Source organism: Drosophila gunungcola, chromosome 3R, assembly GCF_025200985.1.
Source record: "Drosophila gunungcola strain Sukarami chromosome 3R, Dgunungcola_SK_2, whole genome shotgun sequence".
NCBI classification, from domain to species: domain Eukaryota; kingdom Metazoa; phylum Arthropoda; class Insecta; order Diptera; family Drosophilidae; genus Drosophila; species Drosophila gunungcola.
Window position 1 is genome coordinate 21,243,736 of NC_069139.1, and position 18,034 is coordinate 21,261,769.

General features: G+C 43.6%; 1 protein-coding gene across 20 annotated transcripts in view; it reads right to left on the reverse strand.

Annotated features, from left to right (window-relative positions):
* The window catches only part of LOC128252665 (collagen alpha chain CG42342), a 71,892-nt gene that overhangs the window by 10,103 nt on the left and 43,755 nt on the right, over window positions 1-18,034 (reverse strand). For 9 of the 20 annotated variants that reach the window (XR_008267327.1, XM_052980586.1, XM_052980581.1 and 6 more), the window contains exons 3-9: window positions 12,770-12,849; window positions 12,047-12,154; window positions 11,875-11,943; window positions 11,149-11,202; window positions 10,845-11,015; window positions 10,363-10,468; window positions 6,434-6,531 (exon numbers count right to left, since the gene is read on the reverse strand). Coding sequence is in view for 19 of the 20 variants with exons in the window: in XM_052980586.1 (XP_052836546.1) it covers window positions 6,434-6,531; window positions 10,363-10,468; window positions 10,845-11,015; window positions 11,149-11,202; window positions 11,875-11,943; window positions 12,047-12,154; window positions 12,770-12,849 (686 nt within the window). In the remaining variant the exon portion in view is untranslated. The remainder of the gene's footprint in view (window positions 1-6,433; window positions 6,532-10,362; window positions 10,469-10,844; window positions 11,016-11,148; window positions 11,203-11,874; window positions 11,944-12,046; window positions 12,155-12,769; window positions 12,850-18,034) is intronic. The other 11 variants (XM_052980588.1, XM_052980579.1, XM_052980574.1 and 8 more) reach the window with 3 other exon arrangements.

An 18,034-nucleotide genomic window follows, 5' to 3' on the forward strand; every position in this document is an offset into this window, starting at 1 on the left:
GTATATGCGAACCAGCGACATAGAACGCGACCTCAAGGTGCCCAAAATCGGCGACAAGCTGCAGTCTATTTCAAAGAAGTACATGGAACGACTCAATGCGCATCCTAACAGCCTAGCCAGGAAACTTGGAACTGCGGCCATTAATTACGCTGACCCTCAGACAACCGTTAGAAGAAGACTGAAGCGGCACCACCCTCAAGACCTACCTGACCGGGTTCTGACATAATATGTATTAACTCGAAAAACAAAATTAACAATATTTCTACCTAAAATGTAACCTTAAATTACTAGTCTTAAGAAAAACACTATAGACAATTGTATTTGAATTAATTAATAGACTGATTAGATTAAGCTGCCACTTGGGTAGCAGTGTGCTAATCGAATAATAAAAATATACATATAAAAATTAAAAAAAAAAAAAAAAAAAAAAAAAAACATCCACAGACATGACCTTTTTTCACTGCATACTTTCGGGCGCACCATTTTTTTTTCCCATTTCAGTTGTCAATGTAAATTGTAATTGTGAATTAATTGCCCCAACTGACTGTCAGTCTGTGTGTCGTTGCGCTAACGTCCGGATTTCTCTCAGTATGCATCCGACAAAGTTTCCATTTCAAGCTGGCGAACCGGAGAAGAAAAACAGACAAATGGCCGCACGTAAACGCGTTAAATTGAAAATCATTTTGATCTCGACGCGACCTTTTGCGGATGTCGCTGGGTGCGAACCAGACAGAGAATGGAGCTGGAGGACCAGAGCCACCAGGAGGTTTACTATGCGTAGGACGAGGCCACCTCCGGCCATTCGCGTTCAAGTACAGCATGTGCCGCCCTGCGTGCGCGCATATATTTCACAATTTTTCATTTTTCCCGGCAGTTTCCGCTTTTGAAATTTCATATTTTTTTCAGCCAGCTGGAGCAGGAGAAAGCGCACTGAACGACCATCAGACCACCGCCCACCGCCCACCGCCCAAAGCCTAAGGTGAAAGTTTTGCAGCCCGTTTCCGGCTCACACACCAAAATACACACACACACACACACACCCAGCCGAAATCCCGCCACTTCATGGCGTGTAATGCGCTGCGCGTTTGCCGCAAAAGTTTACAAAACATTCGAGGGTTGCCGGGAAGTTCTTGGCAAGTACGCGAGCGCATTAAATTCGTAATATGTTCCGCCTCGCATTGATACCGCTTACAATGGGCGATTCGGGCCATAAAAGGCGGAACTATAAACAATCGGAAAATGCTCTGTTATTCAAACTGGTCTTTCTGGAGGTAATAATCTAAGAGAGTATCGTAAAAACTAGAAATACGGAAGCGATTGAATTTTTTTGAAACTCATAACAGCATCTGCCGTATACAAAATTATATTTTTTCGGTTATAAAAGGAAATTCCTTAAAATGGAACACTTGGATTTTATAGTAGGAACTATGTACAACTATGTATAACCTATTTATTTACTACTTAAGGGATAGTAAACTGTTTAATTCATTTTTAGTGTGATGTTTTTTGGTGGTCCTGACTTATTACTAACCAAACCTGATAGATGATTAAATTACCAATAGAAAATTCAAAATCTGTGTAAGAATTAACCAAAAGCAACCACTGTTCCGAGCTCAAAAGAAGAAGAAGGAAGCAAGTCAAGTCGCGTTGTAAAAATTTCGCGTGATTTCGTTTCGCCCCCAACAATGTTGCTGCGGTTGCTCCGGCTGCCGTGATATTGTAATATACATGAAATTCGGAAGTATTTAGGGAAATCGTTGTTAAAGATTTCGTCGTTTTGCCTCCGCCGACCCAACAAGAACAGCAGTAGCAGTTCCACATCAATGCAAAGATGGCAGCAGTTGGCATTTGTGCGGTTGGTTGTTGGTTTTTAGGTTGGCAAAGCGCGTTCGTTTCGTATAATTTTGCTACTTTCGCATGCACAGACCCCCGCCCTCCATCTCATTCCGTATTCCCCATTTCCTGACCCGCCAGAATCATCCCCCTTCTCCAATTTCCAGCGGTGGCAACCTCAAACCCACGTCAATGTAACACGCGTGCCCATAAATTTCTATGAGGCCGACTAACTGGGGGTGAGGTTGGGGGAGTTCAGTATGTGGGGGGTTGGGGGTCAGGACATTGTCGCCAACTCTGCGTGGGTGAGCCCGGATTTCTTTATTCAATCGTTTTTGCGACCCCCACAGGGCTCTCATCATCGGCGGCCATAAAATAAAAGTTACGCACACCCTTGGGGCCAGGACATTGCCCCCAACTCGCACCCACATGTGTGTTACATAGTGTAGCCACGCATGTCCTGCGGCGTGTTCCATGCTTGACCGATTTTTTGCCCCGCTTTTCAGCCCGGACAATCTGGCCATCTTGCCATTCAATACAAGATATATGGACGCTGACCGCAAATAATTGCCGCAGTCAAGGAATATTGGAAAATTGCGCACAAAGAACGCCGTATGGGGGTTGGTGAATTTGCATGCTGCGCATTTTTCAATGAACAATGACGCAACACACAACCATAAGCTCACATTTTTGGCCATTTCGTGGCGCTTATCAAATCGAAAAATCAGTAAATCGGAACGGGAAAGGGAAAGGGAAAAGAGTAGGAGAAAGTCGTCTCCACTCAAGCTGAAGCAATGAAAATCCAGGCAATGAGCCCAGGATCCGGGATGGCTGGTGAACGGTGAATGGTGGAAGTGCTAAGCTTATTGCGTCGTTTAGGCAACACCCGAGTTGTCTGAGCCAACGAATTGGCCAAGTGGCAGCCACAGCGATGAACCCTTTGAGTGGCAGACACATACATACACACACACTCTGGCAGTAAAAGGAGGTCCTAGCACATTTGGATTTCCGTGTAAGCAACCTTAAGTCTTTGATTTGCCGAACAAAGTATGCCAAGAACTCACTCTGCCAGCTCCCGGTATCGCATTTCCATTGGGGGCGAGACCGTGTGACGTGTAGCGAATTGACAAGTTTTTTGCGACTTTCGCAATTTTTATGACTCCATTTACTTAGACGCGCAGGCGGCACGGGAAAACTTTTCGTTGATAAGCAAAGCAAAAGCGAACTGGGAGCGGCAGCGGGAAATTTATGCTGATGTGAAGGGCCGAGGGCCCGAAAGACAACAAACTTGACATGGGACCTGGCTGAGCTGAGCAACGATTGTAAAATACATTAGCATAAATTTGACATAAACGCTTCACAAACAGTTTCTTCTGGCTGAGATTGCTGTTAGCCATAGCTATCCAGCATCCCCATGTGACTTATCGTTTCGACTTTATTAAATCGGGATATAGATGTGGAAAGTGCAAATCTGCAACTGCTAAAGCGGGCCATGACATACGAAATTCCATGCGACACACCCGCTTTGAAATTAATTTAAATTTTTAATATGATGCCCGCTCGTAAATTCATGTTTGTGCTGCGGGCCAAAAATCATTTTAATACCCTATTGCCAAGGGGTACTTTGCCTTCGATATTTAAGCGGTTTTTGACAGCTGATTTAGTTTGCATTTGTCACTGGGCTTAGTATTATGACTGTGTATATAGGGCATAGAGTCATCGGCTGGCTCCTTGCGAAACTCTGACTCACGCCTCACTACACACATCAAATTCATTTCATATGCTAACCCGTCATCAGAGCCCCAGCACCCCGCACTCCGCCCCTGGAATGTGGCAATCTATATGAGCATTTTGTTCTGACGAGGCGACGAAAATAACATGTCAAATTTATAATGCCAGCAATTGCGTTATGCTTTTTTTATGACGCCGACGGCTAGGCAATAACCCCAAAAACAGGAGAAAAGAATGGGAAATGGTTTTGGCCAGAGCCAGATGCCGTTGGCGATAAATGGATAAATGTTTTCGAAAATAGCTCGGGCATTTTTTACGATTTGCCGAGCTAATTATGGCAAAGTACATATTTCCCCGCATTGAGCTAATTTCGGGAGTCTACTGTAATGTAAATGGTGGCATTGTTTTACCACCGATGCAGCTCCTCACATCATTGTCATTATGATCCTAGCCAGCAAAAGCGACATCGCGTTGGGGGTTCCCTTTTTGAGGAAAATCTATGGCGCATTGGAAAATCAACTGGCTGGCTGCCTGGCAGGCATCACGTTTCCACCGAAGATGACGGCAATTGTTGCAAATCATTTTTTATGCCTTGCACTGCCTGCGGTGCGGCGCATGAGTGCGAATATAGTTATATCTGGCGATGGCAAAAGTTTTGTTTGTTTGCCGAAGAAGTTGGCCCACAGGCAGAAGCCGTTGCTTATGACTTTCATTTGTTTTGACATCACGTTGCTGCAGTGCTGTGCAATGGGAATTTCACGGAGGCAGTATAATCGGCTCATACGAAATGGCAAGCAGAAACGAAAGGCTGTCTGCCTGGTGGCTAGATTGAAAAGTTTTATGGAATGCCTAATAACTGTTTGCCCTATTGAAAAACTATTCTTTGCCTTTGGCCAAAGAAGCATTTCGGCCACAAAAATGTATTCTTTGCAATTCGACATGAATTTAAATATTGTTATGAAAGTATGTGCCACACTCTAAAATTGATTTTAATGCAAATGTGCTTGGCAAATATTTTGCAGATACATATCTGAATGTCGCATTTTTGACTTTTTTTTATGTCGGAAAAAATACTTTATGATTTTATATTTTAGTTATTGTTATGTAGAAAAAGCAAAATATTTTTCATCTTTTATTCTCACTCTCGTTCAAGATTCTTGTAAAATATTTCGCATATTTGTTGTACAAATTCACATAGCAAAGTGAATATCAATCTAGCATTAAAATTTCAATCTATTTCTGGGGCATTTGTTTAACCTTTTGTATCTGGCTTTTGAATTCTTTAATGAATGCACAATATTTGCTTTTGATAAAATGATATTGCCTTTATCAAGCTTATGTTTTGCAAATTTGCATACTGTTAATATCTGTCTTTAGTGGTAAAATTAGTGATTTAAAGCAGTATACAACCCTTGGGTAAATAATAAACTGTTTTTTCCTTAAGCTATTTCTTGTTTTAATTTTTAGGTATGTAAGAAACATTTTTTTCGCTTTAATCCCTTAATGTATATTTTTATCTCCTCAATCCCATTATCTGACCCATTTTCCTAGACATTAAGAGCTCTATCTGCCCTCGCTGGCTTTGCAGGAGAATCCACGAGGAACTCATAAAAGAAGTTCAGCACGTTGGTGTTGCCGCGTTTTCTGTTTGTTGTTTCGCTGCTGGGCGTATTGAAAGACGCTTCGTATTGGCCAATGCCAATGCCTGCCGTTTCTTTTGGCATTATGCGTTATTGCAAATACAGCGGCAAAAACGGCAACAGCGGCAACAGCGGCTACCGTGACTTTGACTTTGCCGTTGCCTTTGCTGCACAATAATCAGATTGTTTCCTTGGGCGCCCAACCCCTCGGTGGCTACGTGAATATGGGCAAAATGGGAAAAATTCGCAAATGTTTGCGCACTGTTTGAGCAGCATAATACATAAACACGAAACCGAACCCCTGGCCAAAAGCTGAATATCTGGATGGGATGGGATGCGAGGAAACTCATCCGTGGCGTAGCAGCTTCGCCGGCGGCGCTTATGCATTTTTCATAGCGTACACAAACACGTGCTGGCCACATACTCATGTATGCGCAAAAAAGAAAGGAAATGAAATGAAAATTCTCAGCACCAATATGCCCATCCCTACGTATAGATCGCGCATCCATCAACACGTCAGAGGGCGGCAACAGCTGCCGACACTTGGAGTGCCAATAAAAATGTTAAGTATCTTTGCACTGTTGACATTCCGGCAGGGCAGAACCATAATGGCGAGATACTAGATAAATGCCTCCGATATGGAACAAGAATTTCGAGGGAGGCGCCTCCGCCGTAATTTAAGCACCAGATTAGGGGGCACGCATTCATTCGATGGGCGGCAGGGGTGTATAGTTTGCCGCGGCTGCCAAGTATCTGGCAGATACTTTGGCGCTGTTTTTTATCTCCTTGGCAGCTTGTCAAAGTTGTGAACTGTGTCTCAGGTTTCGTACTTGCTGTAATGAGTTAAGTAGCACGTTTCCCGCAGCCGTGTAAACATGCTCATTACACCGACTGCCGACATGCAGGTGAGCCCATGCGAAAGGACAAGTTTCGGGTTTGCCCTCGTATAAAGTTGTATATGTACTATATATGTTTAGGTATTATATATACACCCGCGGCGTAACTAGTATTTACAGATTGGCATGAAATTAACGCACACGCCCACGCATTTGTACAAAAGTAATTTACATGATAATACACTTCTTGTTTTCAAACTCAATTTACGGCATGCGCCGTTGAGTCTCTAATTAAAAATCGAGTGGAATCAGGTTTTTTCTGTTGTTTTTTTCTGTTTTTCTTTTCTTGTTTTCTCATTCAGTTCATCATTTTGTGTTTGGTTGATTACTCACCCGCTTGCCGCGCTTGCCACGCGGTCCTTTCTCGCCGGGGGGTCCTGCAGGTCCAATGGGTCCAGCTTCTCCTCGAACTCCCGGCTCTCCAGGCGGACCTGTGCAAAATGTTAATTTCAGCGAACCGCTTCTAGTGACAGATTTCAAAATGCGTGCAAACAATGCCACGGATATACCTATATTCGGGCACACAGATACTACAGATACTACACAGATATAGATACAGATACGCCCGCAAGTGTTGTGCAAACAGTGGGCGTGGCCTTTGTAATTATAGAGCACCGAGAGCTCAATAAAGCCCCCACCATCTCCTTTTGGATTGTTGGTTTTGGTCAGCAATTTGTTCAACTGGTTGATGGTTGGGGACGGACAGGCTCTTGATGGTTTAACGATGGTCGGGGCTTAGTTGGCAATGCAAATTGTTTATTTGCCTGGGAATGAACTGCCTGAGTTCACACTGGTCGACAGTCGGATGGTAAATGGTTCAAGGCCCACAGCTTCTTCTGCTACTTCTATGTTAATAACGGCATCGAATTGACCCAGATAGGGCGTTCTATATATATATGGTACATATATAACGTCGTATACCTTTCCCTTCGACGCTACTCAACGCAATTGGCATGCAAACAGATGCAGAACAACAATTTAATATGCATAAGCTGCACTTTCGCTGCAGAAGCAGTCGATATTTATCATGGATGCCCCATTAACTGGGTCAGGAATTGGATCTGTGTGTGAAGCAAACACTCCAGCTCAAATCCAATTTGTGCCCCCCATATAATCCCGCCTATTTACCGCTCCCCAGTAACTCACAATCTGGCTAAACGCTGGCTCTTCCCACAATTTGCGTGCTTTGTTCCCAAGCCGCGAAATCGAAGTGGCCCATAAATCCATCAGTGGCAAATTGACTTTGTGCCACTGTGCGGCCGACGAGCAACCTGTTTAGTTAGAATAATGAGAAATTGCGTTTTTTTCGGGTTGTTTGTCATGGCCATTAAACGAGACCATTTGCACTGCCAACAAGGGCGCAAGGGAGGTGCTCATATCATAGATAAATCCAATTGTGCGGCTTGTCAAAATGGGCCAGACCAGGGCGAAAAGATATAGAGAATTTATTAAGTTCGTAAAATTATGTTGCACATAAAGGACCTCGTCCTGCGGAGAGCATAAATTTACCGACCTGCCAGGAGAGATCCTTTGATGTCGCCTACCATTTGTTTGTCCGCCAGCTCCATTGTCTGGCCCGAAGTTTTATGTTTATGTTTGCATAATTCACCGTTAAGCATTTTAGTCGACAATTGTAAAGCAGCATAAAAACTATATACACAGGCAACGACGAGAGAGTATTGTGGATTTATAGTGTCCAGGATATTGGATTGCCGGCCAGCTTAGTGTTTATTTTATTTGCCGGCAGATGAAATGCCCGAGATAAGTTTTAATTTCATAGAACGGAAGCTGCCCGAAGACGCAATGCAATCAACAAAAAACCAAATGGAATGAAATTCAAATAAATCATGGAATAAATTGAATTTTTTGATATTACAGCTGGGACTGCCTTTTGTTTCGTACCCGGACGCTGGCATTTTCATTTTCATTTCTGAGATTTTCATTTCTGGGACGGGCGTTATCCGCCCTTCTGCCGGACACTCAATTGCACAGGGCTGCCAAGCCCACACACAAAGAAAGCTTAACTAATTACGGGTCCGATAAGATAAGTCGTCGAGACCAGACGCAGGGAATCCCGGAAACAAATGACGTTCCATTTATTCAAATCAAGCCCGAGAATTGTCCCCTGGGTCGGTTGTGTCGCTGAATTTGGGGAAAAGTAAATTGCGATTTCATGTCCATCAACGCACCAGGGAAAAGTGGGCGGCCTCCAGCCCACGACTCTGCGGCAGTAATCGAATGCAGCATTAGTGCAACAGCAACGGAAACTGCCACTGCCACTGCCACTGCCACTGACGACAGATATCGCCTCAGCAGATCTTGTGCCGAAAGAACAGCCAGAAATCCAGAAACAATGGCCAGCAACACGAGCATCGTCATCGCAATCACATCGAAATGTCACTGCGACATCGAGGCACTTTGATGCCAGGCAACTGATAAGTCAAGAGGTGGATGAGCAAATGGGGCAGGCGCAGGGGCAGGGGGAGTGGCACGTCGAGGGGCGGATGGGTGGAGGGGGGCGTGTGCCCTCGTAATGATGCGGGCTGCACAAACCGCAGCAAAGCGCCTAATTGATGGCGTTGCTTGCTGGCCTAACGAACGGTCAAATGTACTAGGGGTACTCAATCAAGGAAATCTTAAGGAATGAAAATAAATCGTTTTTAAATCATTTAGCTTGATGGGGATTTCATTCAATTTTATTGCTATTTAACCAGCACCAGGACTCAGTAAAAGGCTTATTTTTAAGTGGGATCGATTATAAACCTTTTGAAGTATAATAGGATAACATTTGACAAAGTATCGACCGTGTTTGAAAATAAATATAAATATTAGAAAAAATATTTAACAACAATATAGGTTTAATTCTTTTACAACTTAAAAATTCAAATATGTTTACTGGAATATTTAAGGACAAAAAGAATGAATAATTTAATTATTATAATTTATAACGGTTTTCCTTTTATGCATGTAACATAAAAATACAAAGAAGTAATAAAAAATTTCAATAAAGTGTTAGCTTCCAAAAGCACCAATGGTCATTAAACATTTTAAAGCCAATTTAGTTAATGGATATTCAATGTTGTGTAAAACGTAATTTCAAGTGGGCGTAATTCCAAAGCATTGAAAATGAATTACTAGAACCAAAATCAAATTAAAATTCTGTTTTCCCAATAAAACTTCAACCACGGATCGTCAACACCATTACTCTGCAATCCATCAATTGGTTAAAAAAGTGTCCAGTGTCATTCAGCCGACATTTATGGGCCATCAATCCATCTACTATATCCATCAGTCCCACTCGAGCGATTGCATATTTATTGCGCCCACTGAGTGCCCCTAGTAAAACAATAGTAGCCAGTGTCTAACCAGCCCAACCAAAACCCATTCCATCCTAACCATCCAGCCATCCAATAATGTTGTACTCCAACTCGTTGGTAGTTCATGCTAATGAGCCGCTAAAAGCAACATAAACGACATAAAGTTGCATTTTTACGACTGCGGCCAGTGCCACAAGTTCTCGGGGTCTACAAATTTTTACGAGAATCACTGGATTTGTGTTTGATTCTCGGGCGTTTCAACTATTTTTTGGAACGGCATGTTTTTGGGGCTATTTTCGTGTATTAAATTCGAATAAAGTGCAGAAATGTGTTGAGGCCGGCTCATAAAACCGAGTCGAATGGAAATTCTATTGTTGTTGTGGGTGTGCCATTTAAGTGGGCGTGGCCCGGAGGCGGGATGCCGAACTGCCGACATTTCTATGCGCATTTAATTGACGTTGAAGTCCGAACTGGGCAAACAACAGAGGTCGTAAAAGTTATCGCAAAATGCAGCATTGGAAAATGAAATTTGAAAATTTGATTTCCAAATATGGCAGAGGCAACAAATAAAATATTTAAAATATGTGTGATGCCATAAAAACCGGGAAAAGCATGAAAAGCGCGCGCAGCCACCCCGATTTCCATTTAAACGAGTCGGCCAAAAATAAAAAGGCCCAACTTAAAGGCCAAACTAATGGGACCCAGTGCTAGTCAATGACTCAATTGGACGAGGATGGGGGCAGCAGATCCATGTCCAATGGGACAAATGTGTGAGAGCATTCCCAGATGCGGACGACAATAAATTAGGCGACCCGCAGCCGCGTGGCAGCACTTGAAAAACTCATCGATCGATCGATGCCCAAACTGTATCTGTATCTGTGCATCCGTATCTTCGAGTGCGTTAAGTGGCTGTTGGATGATGCAAGCACAAACAAACACACTTACCAGGTGGTCCCGCCGGTCCCGGCGGACCCTCGATGATGCCCGTGGGGAACTCGTCACCCTTGATGGTCGTGGTTAGTCCACGATCGCCTCGATCGCCCTTGTCGCCCTGCAAAGTTGGGAAACGAGAGTGAGTCATTGTGGAAATTAAGTGGAAAAGGCAGCCTTAATGCATAAATAAACGATAAATATTGTGGAAAACCCGAGACCCGCACGGGCAAGCCATAAAGAAAATGGGAAAGTGAGGAGAACAAAAGAGGACGACCCGACAGGATGACAGCGAATCACTGGCAGTCACTTAAACCGTCGCCGTGTTTATCCAACAGCTACAAATAATGCATTAATCCTGGTGACATCTTCCTCCCCAACAATCCACTTTATTGTTATTATGTGTGTGTGTGTGTGTGTGTGTGTGCGCATCCTTATCTGAGCCTTTGTTTCGGTTTGCTGCATGGGATTTTCGGTGAATCACCGCTCAAACTCACCTTCGTGCCAGGTGCGCCGGCCGGTCCGGGCGGTCCGGCGATTCCAGGCTGTCCGGCCTCGCCCTGCGGGCCCTGTGCTCCGGTTTCGCCCGGCGGTCCTCGCTCGCCGGGCCCTCCCGGCTGACCCGCCTCGCCCGGAGGTCCTGGCGGACCCGGCTCGCCGGGCTCTCCCTGTGGAAATGAGGAAACATGTTTATTAGCCGATGATCTCCTGCGGAGTTGAACCAGTCTGGGGGCACGTGCAGGACATAAACTAAGCATACAGGACATGCTGGGATAGGAAAAAGTGTGCAAGACAACTCACCTTCAGCTGTATGACTGTGGAAGCGGATACATTGACGCCTGCTTCTTGCAAGTCCTTACAGCATCAACAATACCAAAAAACAACAAGTTTAAACGTACCGTAAAAAAATATTAAAAATTCAAATGGGTTAATCAAAACAATGTTCCAACGAAATCGGTTAATAAATCATCAAAACAACGTTAGCTTCAGCTGCTGCAAAAGCGGGATTAGCCAAATTAAAAGCAAATAAACCAAATTAAATGTTCTTAAAGGGTAACTCAAAACTACGAAACAAATAGGATGGAAATTCCATTAAAAACTACCAGGGGATCTGTCCGAAAAGATGCCACTGCCCAAGAAAAGGAAAAGGGGGAAAGTCGACGTCGGCATCGACCAAACTACGATGTTGCAACGAATTTATGGCGCAGTTTAAACAAAAGAGCCAAGGCAGCAGGACAACAGACAGGAGACAACTTAAAAGCATTACAAACGAGAATGAAGCGAGACAATAAACACAACTACACAACTAAGTAAAAGGACCAGAAGGACCAGAAGGACAAATCCAGAGACCGAACGACTGAGCCAAGGACAACAAGTTGCGAATAATTTGTTGTACGCTGGCTGCCGTCTCCCGGCCATCTGCATTTGGTCCCTGAAAAATGGTCTTGACCATGTCTACGTCTAACGAATAAGGGGGCAGTAGTGCAGTGGTAAAGAGATTGGTTGATGAGTGGGTGGTGGCAATACCTTAACAGCAACTATCTCCGCATAGCCCAGCGTGCCGCCATGCAGCGTTGTCACCGATCTCTTCAGCCCCTAGGAATGCAAAGCAATTTGGGTCCGGTTAGACTCTGTTTAATTTGTAGCCAAGGATTGCAGCAGCCTTTGGAGGATTAGGAGGCCTGGGGCGCAGACTTACCTTCACCGTTTGGAAGACATCCATGCCGGGGTGTCCGACATCGCCCTTCTGGCCCTTGTCTCCGGGCTTTCCTGCCGCACCCTTCTCCCCGCTGATGCCATTCATGCCCTGAACGGAGAAAAATATATTTTGTGTTATAGTTTAAGTTGAGACCGTCTCTGACTTCCGATCTTTTAGATGGAATAGCGACGTTCCAATCAATCCAATCCGTTCAATGTCGAGTGTAAAAAAATATTTGTTAATAAATTCTTTAAATACTCCAATCAAAAAATATAAATTTTATCTTGATTTTAAGTACCTTAGTAATTCTTTCAATTTCTCTATTACAACAATTATAAGTTCGGTTTTAAAACTTTTTATATTGGATTTGTATATATAATTTGTAAAAAGATTTTCATGTTAGGTCTTTTGGGAAAAAGGTAAATTTAAAAATATTTACTGACTTTAAGTTTATATTTTTATTTCTATGCATTTGGTTCATAACAAATAACTACATTTTAATATAGCAGCAACATGCTACAAAGGTCTCCCTAGATTTATGTGATGTTATTAAAAAGTTAAACATTTTCAAGTTAAAGCTTGGATTTTAAAGCGTGTTTAAATTTGGTTACCTTCTTTGTTGATACTTTAACAATTAAATTTCTTTTTGTGAGTTCATCACACTTTCTATTGGAAGTTCTCGAAGCATATGTACTTTATTTCCTGTTCTCAGCTGCCACTTACCGGATCGCCCTTTTCGCCGCCGTCTCCTTTTTTGCCGCGCTTCCCTCGTTTTCCTTGCGGACCGGGCGGACCTGGAGGACCTGCAATGGAAAGTTAAGCGAGTTAGTTGTGAAAAAGCAATCTTAAGGTCGCCTCATTAGTTGCCCATTGAACTTGCCGCTGACCCACAGGATACCGGACCCCGGACCAGTGGCAAGCCATTTCCTTGGGCCACATCATCATCATCATCGTCCCCCCGAATTCCCGAGCCCCAGTTGAAATTCGCTTTTTTGGGCGTTGTTTTTTGCGCAGTTGGCGCAAATTCATTTAGCTGAAAAATGACTTTTCGCAGCATTTTGTCACACTGCGGGCAGAGAAGCAAAGTTTCCGGCGAATCGCGAATGGCGAGTGGCGAATGGCGGGCACAAAATATTTACAACCACTTTGGCTGCTATTATTTCGGTGCTGCGAGGAAAGTTTATCTAGCCAAAGGAGGCGGCGCAAGGAGCTGCAGGACAGAGCTGCAGTCGATGCGATGCTTTTCAATTATTTCGCATGCAATTTTCCATGGCATAAAACTCCAGGGCGAGGTCCTTCGTGTCTTGTAATTTTCCACTGCTGTTGCTGCTGCTGCCTGTCTGCCCATGGCAATTATTTTTATTAGAGCCGACTCGCTGCACTTGTTGTTTTTTGCATCCACGGGACAGGAAATTAACACCTTAAATTCCAAGACAAAGGCTCCGAACGGCTTTTGTATGGTCCAATGTATCAGTCGAAAGGTGTGAAAATATTTAATTAAATTAACAGACAGCAGACAACAGCAACAGCAAAAGCAGGGCAGCTACAGGAAACCGCCTCCCCTGGCTGAGAAGTTTTTTGGGGCCGTTTCATATAATAATTGTTGTAATTAAGTAATTTCGTTTTTCTATTCTCCGCTGGAGCAGAAGAAAAAGACGGGAGCGTCGGGTCTTCGAAAGGAAGCTGCCCTTAATGCAGGAAACGCCGGCAAACAATTTAAATTCATTCGCGCTAAAATGGCGCCGCAAACTACCAAAGGCACGCGCGCCTCCTGGTAAAATGGGTGGGGGCGTGGCACTCAGAAGTGGGCGTGGCCATGTTGCAGACTATGTAGGTGTAGGTGCGAAGTGAGGCAGCCAGCATGACTCCGGCCAAGGGCCACCGATGCCCCTTCCTCCTAATCTACGGGTGCTTATTTAATTAAAAAAAGATTTCTCGGTTCACGCACCAAGGAACAAGAAAGAATGGATGCAAATAAAACGTAAAAGAGCCCAGACTTGTGGAATATATTTACAAGAAATGTTATCGTTGTTTTTTCCCATATAAAAAGATTGTATATTTGATTGTATATACCAAAATGTTTCAACAAAATAAAACAAGTACAAATTATTAAGTTCTGAATTGAATTTCACTTCGACTTTCAATAGGAAATAAAACACAATATAAATGTATAAGGAGTTTAAGTGAATAATATATGGGTTTAAGCAAAAGATAAATTTTATAAGAAATAAAACTTTCCCTTCACAGAGAAAATTTTTTTTATATAATCACTATTCGGGACATATTTAAATGAACTGATTTTAATTTAATTATTACAAAAAATAGAACCTATTTAAGAGAGTTTTTATAATTTAGTATATTTTCTAGTACCTTACAAGTAAGGGAAGTAATCTCCAGAAACAAATTTTTATGGAGCCCTGTCTTATGAGCTTGGGCTAATCAATAGATCGCTCAGAGAGCCCTAGAAGTGCTGCGTCAAGCCATCCGTGAAATTTCCGTAATCTCGAAGTTAGCCCACTGTTCGGCGTGGTCGCAAATTATGCGCTTGCAGCACTTGCCAAGTAATAAAAGCCAACCAATTAAGCGTGGCTAAGACCCGGGCTAGAAACAATGAAGGAGTAACTCTGCCCTGCGGGGGGGGGGTGGAGTACAAAGGAAAGTTGGTAGCACAAAGGGAGGGACTTGAGCGTCAAGTGTCGTAAGAAAACGCAAAACGGAAAGCGTTGACGCACGAAAAAAGAAAGTAAAGAACGGAAAGTCAGGGAGTCAGCGGGTTGGGGGGAAAGGGAAAGCGGAAGGCCTTTGTGAGGGAGCGGAAAAAGTTAAAATTGCTCTTAATCTAATAGCAACATAATAATCATAATCATAACATCGTTTGCCTTCACATGGGTGCCCTCGGTCCCGTCCTCATCCGGTTTCTTCGTTGCCATTAACGCCGCATTTTCCGTATTATTTTCGCGTTGATGGCGCCATTTTGGCTTACAGTTTGTTGGCTGCTAATGGCATTTATTTGTTGTTCTTGCCGCTCCTGTTGATCCTGCTGCCTAATGCGCTAAGCAATCTTATTGTGAACACATATACGTATATAAAGTCCCTTATATATATAGGCTGTCAGCCAAACTAAGTGCGCTGCCAGCTGATGAAGTTGTTAAGTCACAACTTGTTTTTTCCGCCCAACTTGATGGCAGTCCTGTCGTCTTCAATGTATTTTCCCGCTCCTGATGCTGATGCTGCTGCTGCTGCTGCTGCTGCTGCTGTTGATGATGATGATGATGATGATGGTGCAGGCAATTGAACGTACTCGCACATACGTGCCAGCGGAGCTATAAATCTATATCGAAGGCATTAGTTCAACTGCTGCATCAGCTCAGCCAGTTTGCCTCCCCCAGAAAAAAGGGAATTATGTCAAGTTGTGAGCGTAATAAATACTCGACTTGGCATCGTTTATGTGCGTACAACACCACGACAACACGTACTACAAACAACAACTAAACAAGTTGGCAAACACTCGGGAGAGTTGGGCAGACTGATGGACCCCATTCCTAGGTGGCCAGGACAACCGGAAAGGGTCTGCACCTGATCGGGGAATTGAAGTTTCGCTGGCTGCAACATCAACTAACTTTGCCGCCACACTTGGGGCTTGTTCATTCTCCCAGAGAATCATCTAATTTGCCAAGTTGCCCGAGCTGCAGACCAAAAAACGGCAGGGCAGCAGGCAATTCGGGGTTCAAAGACTTAGCTCGGTTGAGCTTTTGGTCAAAGCTCAATTGATTTTTCACTGAAAGGATAACTCTTCTAGGCTCGATTTGAAAAGCATTCTGATTGGGTGTCTAACGGAAAGGGGTATGCCAAATGATTTCCATGGCAATGGTCGAATGTTTTTATTTGGTGTGCAGGTCTTTGAATGGCAAAAACTACATTTGTGCTAAAAATGTCTTAAAGTTCTCTTGGTGTTTGGTACGTTTCGATTTTCCTGTATTTTAATTGAAATATATAGATATATTTGGGGTTGCATTTGAATACATCAAACTGCATTTGGTTCTTAAAATTAACAATTTAAATAAATACGACTTTACATTTGCTTAACGAACAACCTAACTTAAGTGCATTGCTGATCCCCTTTTTAAATAATATTTAATCCCATTTTATTACTTATACTGTGATGCTCACGAAAAAGTAGCATCCATAAGTGCAGCTTCTGCTTGTCTTTGAGTTATGCGAAAAGTTTGCTGGCACAATTCGGATTCTTAAGCTTTAAGGCAGTCACTTAGCAGTTTCATTAGCCGAGTTTAAAGGAAAAGCATAAGAGGTAATTTACATTTTTATTTAAAGTAGTGACAGAAAGTGCGGAAGCAGCCGGTGCAGCAACTGCAACTGCTACGCAATCCAGGATCGCTGTCATCCTGTCAAGGACGTCTGTGCGCAGCGCAAAATGAACTGCCAGCCAGGAGTGAAACTTGCAATGCAAACATTGATGGCAAACTTTTAACTTTTGCCGTGACGTGTGTCGTCCTTGCACTCCCCGGTGTCCTTCGTACGTGCGTCAGCGTCAGGAAAATCCAGGACGCAGAACGTAGAACGCAGAATGCAGAATGCAGCCAAATACAAAATGGTAAGCATACTTAAAGCATTTGCTGGTGCTCCTTCCTGTTGCGGACATAACTGCAAAAGTTTTCTGCCTGCCTAAGCCAGCCCCAAAGGAGTCACGCATTTGCCGCCCACTTTGGCCACCCCTTTTCCAATGCAAATGAAATTACATAGCCAGGGGCGGAAAACAAAGAACGAGGACAGTATGCGAGTTGCTCAAATGCCAAAAGGCGCACCGAATGTTGTGTTGCTGCTTGTTTGTCTGCAAGTTGCCGCTGTAAATCTTCAATAAATGCGACTTGCAAGGGAGAAGCAGCCGAGAAAATTGCGGCGCTACATTACATCCCAACAAAAGGCGGGGACTGCTCGTCCTGGCTCTCTTCACTGTTCTTGTCCCTGTCGTCTGCTGATATGCGATACTTTCCATACAAAATAACTCTTCTCATCTTCTCATTCCTTTTTTTTCGGAACAGCAACAGCAGGACGGGCTCCTCGTCGCCAGCGGTGTTTTGTTCGCAAAAGTGTCTCATGTTGTCCCAGAGATTCGAGATTCGGTAGCACACACTCCTCTTCTGGAAGACTGTAATTGTAGAGCGATTCGGTTACTTCCTGGAAACCAGCTTAAGACCCCACACCACTGGCACACAGTAAAGATAAGAATGCCGGCCTGAATATGATTTGGTGATAATCAGATGGGCGAACCCGTTTGGGTTTCCCTGAATTATGCCAACTCATTAGGACAAAAACCTGTTCTTTATGTATATATTTAACCATTAAATAGGTTAGGGGAGACAGGTCTAACACTGCGATTTAAGTCACAAATTAAATTTGGCCAGCCAATCTTCATCCGAACCATAATTCAATTCAAGCGGTAACTATGGCTATAATTATAATTATAACACTCGAGTGAGCACAAATGCCCTTTAATTGACTTATGTATGTCTTGTGTGCAACATGCGTAACTCCATAAATGGCAGCATCAAATAGTCAGATCATTATGACTGGCAATGATGGTCCGGGCAAAATTAGTGGCCCTCGGGCGGTGTCTGGTTGTCGGACAAATGCATTTTGACAAACTTTTATTGGCTGTGTGTGTGTGTCGGGAATCGGAACCAGAAACACAGGAAGTCTCGCACACTGGCTGAGTGACTCGACTCCTTGGCCCTGTCTGGTTTTATTTACAGGCGAACATTTGCACGAGGTAAATGCCTGGCGGTTGGCAAAGAGGAAACCCAGACACGCACACAGATGACAAGTGCAAATGTTTGGCAGCTGGGTGAGCTGGTTGTTGCCAAGGCCGGAAGGCAAATGTCGGACAAAGCTGTTGCATTATGGAAGCAATATGCTGCCCATGTGGATCCTGTCTGCATATCGATTGGACGACACGTCATTGTCATTATT